Here is a 9,972-nt window from a genome sequence, read left to right as displayed (position 1 = left end):
TCCCCCTGGAGGCAAGCCGTTGCCCTGCAGCTCAGGCCACGTGATTTCTGAGAAAAGGCCCTTCCTGGAGGAGAACTGAAACTTAGGGTGGGGACTGTAGAAAGGGGCGGAGAGATCAGGAAGCTGCCTAGACGGCTGCCGAGCTGAGGTCAGCTGGGTCCTGGGACAGCCAGCAAGCCGCTCAGGTAAGATCAGCGGACATCCGGATGTCAGCGTGGGTCTAGAGCTAGAGGGCCCGGCCGGATTGGAGGTGGGGGGGCGGGGGCTCCTGGGGCCCCTCTGCCAAACAGGAATATACAGACCGCCTGTGAGCCAGGACATAGGGGGTTTGGCCTGAGTGAGAGAGTGACTGGGGACCACTGTCCCCAGCCCTATAGGCAAAGAACAGGAGGTCCCTGCTGTGGGTTGTTCAGGGAAGTCAGCCCCGGCTCCACCTGACCCTGTTTGTTTTCTTGCTTTCTGGCCCTGCCCACTTCCGCTGGAGCTCTGCCCCACCTACCCCAGAGGCAAGAGGAGGGGACAGATGGGGGTCAAAGGATAGGTTGTGGGGGTGGTGGGTGAGGTATCTATGAAGCATCTTGCAAACAGATACTGCCTTCGCAGATGCTTGGGGCAGAGACCGGGCCTCTCCCCAGGAACCACACCAAGGGAGTTATCTTCCAGACAACAGATTCCTGAAAAGTCAGTTTTAAGACTGTTTTAAGACAGTTTTAAGACCAGCGCCTAGGGTTTCCTTCCAGTTGTCGGAGCTTGGGATGTTAGGGTGTGTTTTTTGGTTACTAGTGATGGCAGAAAGAAACGGTTTGGCCTCAGGGAATTGTGAGAAATGTCCACAGGCAAAAGGTGGATGGGGTCTCTGGGGGCCCTTGCCAGAATCCAACCCCAGTGGTCAGGATCTCTGCAGATGTTCCCTCCTGAAATATCAGTTCCACTGATGCTGCCTGCTGCTCTTGTCCCCAGGATGGCATCGGGCCGGGCACGCTGCACCCGAAAGCTGCGGAACTGGGTGGTGGAGCAAGTGGAGAGCGGGCAGTTCCCGGGGGTGTGCTGGGACGATGCAGCTAAGACCATGTTCCGGATTCCTTGGAAGCATGCAGGCAAGCAGGACTTCCGGGAGGACCAGGATGCCGCTTTCTTCAAGGTGAATGGGCCTGGAAACCAGCCCCTCCGAGGGAGGGGTGGAGTAGACACAATCTCTCACCCTTAAGAGGTATACCTGTGTTTCAGATAAAGGGGAGATGGGAGGGTAGAGCCAGCTACATTGTTGTCACAGCCCAAAACAAAATGAAAATTCAAAAATTGTTGAGGATTTCAAGACAGCAGCAGCAGAGCGGGGACCTGAGCACTGGGCCTTCTGTGCAGGTGCTCAGGCCGCAGGTGCCTGCAGCCGGCTGTAGGAGAGGGTCAGCTGGGCAGGGTAACATGCTGTCTCCTCTTTACTTCCTGTGCTTCTCAGGCATGGGCGATATTTAAGGGGAAGTACAAGGAGGGAGACACAGAAGGCCCTGCTATCTGGAAGACTCGTCTGCGCTGTGCTCTCAACAAGAGCCCCGAATTTGAGGAGGTTCCTGAAAATGGCCATAGGGATGGAGCTGAGCCCTACAAGGTGTATCGGCTGCTGCCATCGGGGACCCTCCCTGGTGGGTGTCCCCTTGCCCAGCCGCTCCTAGAATCAGCAGACGTGGACAGGGGGAGGATGGAGATAGGAGGTTTCTGGGAGGGTGGTGGGCCTCCCTCCAGGCCCCTCAGTCAGAGTTCTGCTCTGTCCCTGGGGTACTCCTACCCATGTTCCCCTGCCTGGTCCTGCACATTCTTTCACTGTCTCCTGTCTCCCTTACCCTCTGTTCACACTTAAGGCTCTGACCTTTCTCCCCCTCCACAATATTCCACAGCCCAGCCAGGGACCCAGAAATCACCATCAAAGCGACATTACAGTTCTGTGTCCTCTGAGAGGGAAGAGGATGAGGGTACCACAAAGAACTGCATACTCAGTCCCTCTTTGATTGAGGACCCCCTCAAAAACGTAAGAGCTGGGGAGGGAACGGAGTGGGCCTGAGGGCAGGAGAGTAAACTAGGGGAGAGGTCAGCCAACGAATAGACACTGTGTCTGCAGGAGGAGGTGGGGGCCAGTGGGGAAGCAGGCCATTCAGAATTTGGGAGCAGCAGCAGCAGCAACAGCCCTGAGCCTCAGGAAGGTACCACCTCCCCTGCCTCTGTGTTGTTCCCCTACAGCCACTCCCTCTGGCCCTTGGATTCCCCAGTCCCCATCTGAATGACATTCCTCTGCTTCCCTTATAGGTACAGACACAACAGAAGCCCCTTTCCAAGGAGATCAGGTGTCATTGGAGAGTCTGCCCCCTCCAGACTCAGGTGTGTGGTGTTTCTGACTCCTCTCTGCTCTCTGTCCCCCCAGGTTGTCTCCCTGTAGCTATGCATGCATTATCAAGGATGTCGGGGCTTGCAGGAAACAGGGCCCACCTTATCCAGACAGAGGCATTGCTTTCCAGGCAGGACACCTGGGCAGACTCCAACCTCCCAACAGCTCACTTCTCAAAAATACTCCTCGTGTTCTCTCTCTCTCTCTCTCTCTCTCTCTCTCTCTCTCTTTTTTCTCAAAATGAATAAATAAACGTAAAAAAGGGGGTGGGGTGGGTGAAGGGAGCGCTTGGGTGGCTTGGTTGGTTAAGCGTCCCACTCTTGGTTTTGGCTCAGGTCATGATTTCACGGTTTGTGGGATTGAGCCTGGCGTTGGGCTCTGAGTTGAGAGCGTCTAGCCCACTTGGGATTCTCTCTCTGCAGCCCCCCTCAAAATGAATAAATAAACTTTTTAAAAAGTATCCCCTATGCACTCTGTTCCCTGGAAATTCACTTTGAGACATTCATTTCTGTGGGTCAAGTGGAGACCTAGTCTTCGGGACTTTCTTATAAACCATAAGACCCTGGGCATTAAGCCTTGAGGCCTCAGTGGGCATTTGTGTATCAGCTACCCTCGTGAGTGATGGCAAAGCCTCACAGGATGCCCCCTGGCTGGTAAGGTTGGTGAGAGGGCAGATGGGGAGGGAAGCGCCTTCTCTAACTGCAGAAGGTCAAACTGCTACCCCTGCCCTTGCTTGTGTTCCCTCTGGGCCTCACGTTTCTCACCAGCAAAATGAGGATGTGGGGTTTGCCACTGGCCCCTCCTCATTCCCCAGGACCTGGTGCTGGCCGGGTGGACCCCTGGGGTGAATCACAGGTGCAGCTGGCCGTTCTCTGTTCACAGACTACTCGCTGCTGCTTACCTTCATCTACGGTGGGCGCGTGGTGGGCGAAGCCCAGGTGCAGAGCCTGGACTGCCGCCTTGTGGCTGAGCCCTCAGGCTCCCAGTATGGGATGGAGCAGGTGGTGTTTCCCAAGCCTGACCCACGAGAGCCCACCCAGCGCCTGCTGAGCCAGATCGAGAGAGGTGTCCTAGTAGCCAGCAACTCCAGAGGCCTCTTCGTGCAGCGTCTCTGCCCCATCCCCATCTCCTGGAACGCGCCCCAGGCGCCACCCGGTCCAGGCCCACATCTGCTGCCCAGCAATGAGTGCGTGGAGCTCTTCAGAACCACCTACTTCTGCAGAGGTGAGGCTGTTCCAGTTGAGCTGAGCCCCTGCCCCCATCTCTTAGGACCCCCTGGGACCTTGCAGGGCTCTGCCACCACCCTGTGTTCCTTCCAGTAGATCCTTCGTTACAGCCCAGGCATAGCACCTTGCACTTGAGCGGTGCACACACATCCTGTGGGGCACTGTGCTCAGCCCTGGCAGCTGTCTGGCAGCCAGCCTTCCCCAGCCAAGGTCTCGGAAGATGAAGCTCGGATGCAGCTCAGCACACAAGTCACATGTTGGGGACTGCCACCACATGGCAGCATGCAGTAACGGGAAGGTGCACCTCGCGGCCCTCTCCTGCATATGCACTTGCACGGGCCGGCCCCATATTTGGGAGAGCTCGCACACCTCCCACACACTAGCCCTGCTGCACCCCGGGCAGCTCCTCGGGTTGTCCTTCTCCCGTCCTTCGCCCCTGCCTGGGATTCCACTTCCTGCCTCCATTCACCTCTAAATCTCACCTTGGGAGTGGAGGCCAGGAGTACAGGGGACGCAGAGTGGGAGTGTTGCAGGGCCACGCATGCCCTCGGCAGAGAGGGTGCGAGCAGACAATAGAGGTGGGGACACTTCTATGTTAGCAGCCCGGGCTGCTGCCTTGAGGACTCTAAGCTCTTCCAGCAGAGAGCTTTGAGGGTGTATAAAAATCGGTTACCTCTAAATACTTCTTACTTGAAAAAGGGGCACCTTTTCCTCCTTGCACATGGGTGAGTAGCAGCTTAGTTGCTGGCATCCCTCCTGGTATGAGGCAACAGCCGTGACCCAGCAGCTCCCGCTCTGGCCTTGGTCTCCAATTGGCCCCACACCCACCCTTTTTTCTCCATGATGGGTCCCTCTGTATTCCCTCCCTGCCTGTAGCCTCTGCCTTCTTTCTTCCAACCCTTGATCCTTTCTCTTTCATCAGACCTGGCCAGGTACTTCCAGGGCCTGGGCCCCCCACCCAAGTTCCAGGTGACTCTGAACTTCTGGGAGGAGAGCCCTGGCCCCAGCCACACCCCGAAGAGTCTTATCACAGTGCAGGTGAGTTCAGGGCAAGGGAAGACTAGCCTGCCTGTGTGAGTGGGGTGTAGGGGGTTCCAGGTGGAGAAGGGCCTTTGGTTGGCGGGGAGGAACTCCTGGGGGTATGTCTGCCCCAGCTGTGCTCATGATACTCTCCCCCACCTTTCCCGGCACAGATGGAGCAGGCCTTTGCCCGACGTTTACTGGAGGAGACTCCTGAGGAGCAGGCAGCCGCTCTCTCCCTGCTGCAGAGCCTGGGAGACCCGCCTTCCTCCTCTTCGCTCTGTTCCTCCTATCTCCTTTGAAAGAAACTCATTCTCCACACTGTTGACCTGGCTCCCTTGGTGATCATTCTCGGTGGTTGTCTGTGATGGTTGTGTCCTTGAACTGCTCGTGTACCTGGCTGGTGGAGAACTGAAGGATGATTTTTATCCTTTTTTTAAGTTTGAGATATACCCTCTTTCATTTCTGAGAAACTGAATTGGGAAAAGTCCAAATGGTGTGAACTCAGAGGACCTTTCCTGCTTCCCCCAACCCTAAAGCCAAGCACTTTATATTTTCTTCTTAGATGTTCACTGGGGATTTAAAATAAAACTTTATTGAAAGAGGAGTCATTATCTGCTTTGTTGGGATGAAAAGGTAGGTAGCAGGGGTCACAGGGAAGTGATAGAGATGTAATTTCAGAGCGGTGTACTTGGGTTTTCTTCCTGCTGACCTCTCCAGGCCCCTTTCCCCTCTTCCACCCGCAGCTTCTGGCTAGGAAGCTGTCTGGCCTCTGTGGGTTCTGAGTTTGGGGAGAGGATTGAGGTTAGCCACCCAGAAGAGCACAGCCTACAGCTGCTGTAGCCACCAACTTCACATGGAAAAATCTGGGCTCCACGGTTCTTGGCTAGAGGCCTCTGATTCGGGCCTTACAAGTGGCTTAGGGTTGGACTCTGGCTGGAGGTCTAAATGAACAGGAGAACTTGAAGTTGACCTCAAACTATGGACTAGAGGTGCTGGGGTCTGGGAGGGGAGGGGAAATCAGAGGGAAGAAAGAGCTTCTGTGCCTCCTGTGCCGAGGGCAGACCAGGCCCTGGTATCTCTTCTCCCAGTATATGGGGCACTGTCGCCCCAACATAAGGGGACTCCCAAACTGGTTTCCTCGCTCTACCTAGACCCCACCAAAGACCATGTGGCCTAGACTGCCATGTCACCAACACTCTGTTCGCTGAGATGTGAGGGCCCTAAAGCAACTGACACTTCTTTCCCATACCCCCTGTGTTTATTTTGCCACCAAACTGGAAGTTCTTCCTTTACAGGCAACTTGTCATCTTACCTCTCCATTCACATCCAGCAGATTAGTTCAGACGTAAGTCCCCACTTAACCAACTGCCACAGCATCCAGCTTCCCCCCTCCTATATGTGACACCAGCTTGGAGGAAGAGGAGCCTCCCAGACCAGACTTTCCTGTCCTTTCGCTCTTATAAGCCTTCCCCGGCTCACCTATGTGATCAAGCCTAGATGCCTAGATCCTCGAGGATCTTCTTGCTGTCTCACTTGACAAACTTCAGTGCTGCTTTTGAGCCTTTCTGCCTCCTTGGACCTTCGTTCTCTTCAGTCTTGCCCATCATCCTCCTGAGAAGCCAAGAGTCCAAACAGGAATCTGCATTAGCAGGGAAGAAAGCAGGTACTGGGTGCACAGGTACGCAAGCCCTATTGTGCTCTTGATTTTCTAAGATTCCTCCTGGCCTTTCTTCTTTGCACTTGCTGTCTCCTTGACTTCCATTTTATTTCTTTTCTTTATAATTTTAAATTCCAGTCTAGTTAACATACAGTGTTAAATTAGTTTCAGGGGTACAACATAGTGATTCAACAGTGCTATACATTGCTCAGTGCTCATTGTGATAAGTGTACTCTTTTTTTTTTTTTAATTTTTTATTTGATGTTTATTTTTGAAGGAGAGAGAGGCAGAGCATGAGTGGGGGAAGTGCAGAGAGAGAGGGAGACACAGAATCCAAAGCAGGCTGCAGGCTCTGAGCTGTCAGCACAGAGCCCGACACGGGGCTCGAACCCACGAACTGTGAGATCATGACCTGAGCCGAAGTCGGATGCTTAACCGACTGAGCCACCCAGGCACCCTGTGATAAGTGTACTCTTAATCTCCACCTAGTTCACCCATCCCCCCACCCACCTCCCCTCTGGGAACCATCTGTTCTCTATAGTTAAAAGAGTCTGTTTTTTGGTTTGTCTTTTTTTTCCCCCTTTGTTCATTTGTTTCTCAAAATTGCACACATGAGTGAAATCAAATGATACTTGTCTTTCTCTCACTTATTTCATTTAGCATATATTCTAGATCCATGTGTGTTGTTGGAAATGGCAAGATTTCATTGTTTTTTCTGGATGAATAATATACCAATGTATATGTATACCACTTCTTCATTCATCTATCGATGGACACCTAGTCTGCTCTGTATCTTGGCTATTGTAAATAATGCTACAATAAACATAGGGGTGCACACATCCTTTTGAATTAGTGCTTTCGTATTCTTTGTAGTAGTGGAATTACTGGATCGTATAGTAGTTCTATTTTTAATTTTTTAAGGAACTTCCATACTGCTTTCCACAGTGGCTGCATGAGTTTGCATTCTCACCAACAGGGACGATGGGTTCCTTTTCCTCTACGTCCTTTCCTTGTTTCTTGTGTTTTTTACTTTAGCAATACTGACAGGTGTGAGGTGAGATCTCATTGTGGTTTTGCTATGCATTTTCCTGATGATGAGTGATGCTGAGCATCTTTTCATGTATTTGTTGACCATCTGGATGTCTTTGGAGAAATGTCTGCTCATGTCTTCTATTTTTTTAACTAGATTATTTTTTTGGTGTTGTATCAGTTCTTTATATTTCATTTTCATTGTCTCCATGTATTTTTTTAATTTCCTCTTTGATTTCTTGGTTGACCCATTCATTGTTTAATAGAATGTTATTTAACCTCCATGTACTTGTGGTCTTTCCAGATTTTTTCTTGTGGTTGGTTTCTAGTTTCATAGTGTTGTTGTTAGAAAAGATACTAAAAAGACTTTGATGTTTTCAAATTTGTTGAGACTTGTTTTGTGGCCTAATATGTGATCTGTTCTGGAGAATGTTCCATGTGCACTTGAAAAGAATGTATTCTGCTGTTTTAGGACGGAATGTTCTGACTATACCTGTTAAATCCATCTGGTCCAATGTGTCATTCAAAGCCACTGTTTTCGTATTGATTTTTTGTTTAGATGATCTGTCCATTGGTGTGAGGGTTAAAGTCCCCTACTATTATTGTATTACTATTGATCATTTATGTTTGTTATTAACTGCTTTATGTACTTGGGTCCTCGCATGCCAGGTGCATAAATATTTATAATTGTTATATTTTCTGGTTGGATTATCCCATTTATGATTATATCATGTCCTCTTACATTTTCTGTCATAACCCACATCCAGGCCATCAGCAAATCCTGTCATTATTCCTTTAGAATCTATCCAGAATCTGACCACTTCTCTCTGTTTCTACCACTAACACTTTTTTTTTTTTTAATGTTTTCTTATTTATTTTTGAGACAGTGAGAGTGCAGGGGAGGGACAGAGAGGGAGAGAGAATCCCAAGTAGGCTCTGTGCTATCAGCACAGAGCCCAAATTAGGGCTTGAACTCAAACTGTGAGATCATGACCTGAGCCGAAATCAAGAGTCAGACGATGGGGTGCTAGAGTGGCTCAGTTGGTTAAACATCTGACTTCGGCTCAGGTCATGATTTCACAGTTCATGAGTTCGAGCCCCACATCGGGTTCTGTGCTGACAGCTCAGAGCCTGGAGCCTGCTTCGGGTACTGTATCTCCCTGTCTTTCTGCCCCTCCCCTGCCCATGCTCTGTCTCTCTCTCTCAAAAATAAACATGTAAAAAAATTTTTTAAAGAGTCAGATGCTTAACCTACTGAGCCACCCGGAGGCCCCTACCACTAACACTTTGGAACAAGCTACTATCATCTCTCACACCTCTTTCTGCTTCCTTCCACATCTTCTTTTCTTCCTCCACTCTTGTCCACCTTCAGCCTATTTCCAACACAATAGAGATCCCCTTAACACATAAATCTCATTATGTCAGTCAAAACCCTCCATTGGCTCTTAATTCATTCAGAGTTAAAGCCCAGATCCTTAAAGTGGCCTCCAAGGTCCTTGTGCTGTGGCCCCTATCCTCCTCTCTAACCTCACCGCTTGCCATTCTTGTTCCAGGCTTCTTAAACCCACCATATTTCTGCCTCAGGACCTTTGCACTTGCTGGTTCTTTTGTCTAAAATATTCTTCCTTTAGGTAGGTGCATGTTGTCTCCTCTCTTCAGAGGGGGCTTCCCTAAGCACTCTACCTAAATAGCAGCCCTCACTACTCTCTATTCTCCTATGCGGCCTCATTCTCATAGCACTGATCACCATTTCACATATTTCTGTTTGTCTCCTTGCTTATCATCTCTCTTTCCCTAATGCGTTAGAACAGGGACTTGTTTTGTTCACTGCTCTATATCCAGTGCCTCTATAGAGGAGTGTGTGGCATGTAGTAGGCATCTCATAAATGCTTGTTGAATGGAGGGATGGATGAACAAATTACTCAGTCTATTGCTTATCTCCTAAACTAGGTTCTAAGTACCTTAAGGGTAGATGCCCCCACCTTATCATCTCTGTGCTCTAATGTGAACTTATAAACACAACATATGTACAGTGACTGAAACAATTTGTATTATGTAGAAACCAGCTTAAACAAGCACAAGTTGACTAGGTACTGGAAATGCTGGAATTCAAGAGAGCAGAGTTCCCAGCCAGGCTGTCATTAAAGAGCTGTGTGGTCTGGGAAAACCTGTCTTATATGGGCCTCTGTTTTCTCATCTGAAAGGCAAGCCTTAGGCTAGATTTTGAAATCCCAGTCAGCCTTGAATTTTTGTGGTTGTAAATTTAGGGTAATTGCATATTCACTTGACAAATGTTTTTGTTTTTTTTTAATATTTATTTTTGAGAGAGAGAGAGAGACAGACTGAATGCAGGCAGGGGAGGGGCAGAGAGAGAGGGAGACACAGAATCCAAAGCAGGCTCAAGGCTCTGAACAGTCAGCACAGAGCCTGACGCAGCGCACAGAGCCTGACACAGCGCACAGAGCCTGACGCAGGGCTTGAACTCTTGAACCACAAGATCAGGACCTGAGCTGAAGTCAAATGTTTAAGCAACTGAGTCACCCAGGCACCCCAACCACTTGACAAATGTTTACTGAGCTGGGTTCCAGGAACTAGTTGGGGGAAAAAAAAATAAAAATAAAATAAAATAAAATAAAATAAAATAAAATAAAATAAAATAA

General features: G+C 49.9%; 2 protein-coding genes across 3 annotated transcripts in view; both read left to right on the top strand.

The window, feature by feature from the left end:
- Positions 1 to 214: 214 nt before the first annotated feature.
- On the top strand, positions 215 to 4,970 carry IRF9 (interferon regulatory factor 9). Of its 2 annotated transcripts, XM_049613029.1 has the most exons (9): positions 220 to 681; positions 961 to 1,141; positions 1,457 to 1,640; positions 1,893 to 2,023; positions 2,114 to 2,195; positions 2,299 to 2,370; positions 3,260 to 3,601; positions 4,526 to 4,641; positions 4,797 to 4,970. In XM_049613029.1, the coding sequence occupies exons 1-9, from the start codon at positions 569 to 571 to the stop codon at positions 4,923 to 4,925; spliced, it is 1,350 nt and encodes a 449-aa protein (XP_049468986.1). In that variant the 5' UTR covers positions 220 to 568; the 3' UTR covers positions 4,926 to 4,970. The 2 variants fall into 2 exon arrangements, 1 of the variants encoding a protein (XP_049468986.1); XR_007453753.1 differs by lacking the exon at positions 4,797 to 4,970 and having other exon boundaries at positions 215 to 681; positions 3,260 to 3,901; positions 4,526 to 4,615.
- A 1,244-nt stretch (positions 4,971 to 6,214) lies between these two features.
- Positions 6,215 to 9,972, top strand: part of REC8 (REC8 meiotic recombination protein) — a 10,973-nt gene continuing 7,215 nt past the window's right edge. The window contains exon 1 of the mRNA XM_049613022.1: positions 6,215 to 6,304. The gene's annotated coding sequence lies outside the window, so the exon portion shown is untranslated. The remainder of the gene's footprint in view (positions 6,305 to 9,972) is intronic.

This window comes from Panthera uncia (genome assembly GCF_023721935.1).
Source record: "Panthera uncia isolate 11264 chromosome B3 unlocalized genomic scaffold, Puncia_PCG_1.0 HiC_scaffold_1, whole genome shotgun sequence".
In the NCBI taxonomy this organism is placed as follows: Eukaryota; Metazoa; Chordata; class Mammalia; order Carnivora; family Felidae; genus Panthera; species Panthera uncia.
The sequence above is the reverse complement of the archived record's forward strand: the minus strand, read 5'-3'. Positions and strand labels throughout refer to the sequence as shown.

What these genes read in the sequence shown, in the direction of transcription:
- IRF9 (XM_049613029.1), top strand. Translation starts at nt 569, where the DNA reads ATGAAGCATCTTGCAAACAGATACTGCCTTCGCAGATGCTTGGGGCAG. An exon ending in AGGATGCCGCTTTCTTCAAG is followed by an intron (nt 1,142 to 1,456) that starts GTGAATGGGCCT and finishes TGTGCTTCTCAG; the next exon opens with GCATGGGCGATATTTAAGGG. An exon ending in TCTGCCCCCTCCAGACTCAG is followed by an intron (nt 2,371 to 3,259) that starts GTGTGTGGTGTT and finishes CTCTGTTCACAG; the next exon opens with ACTACTCGCTGCTGCTTACC.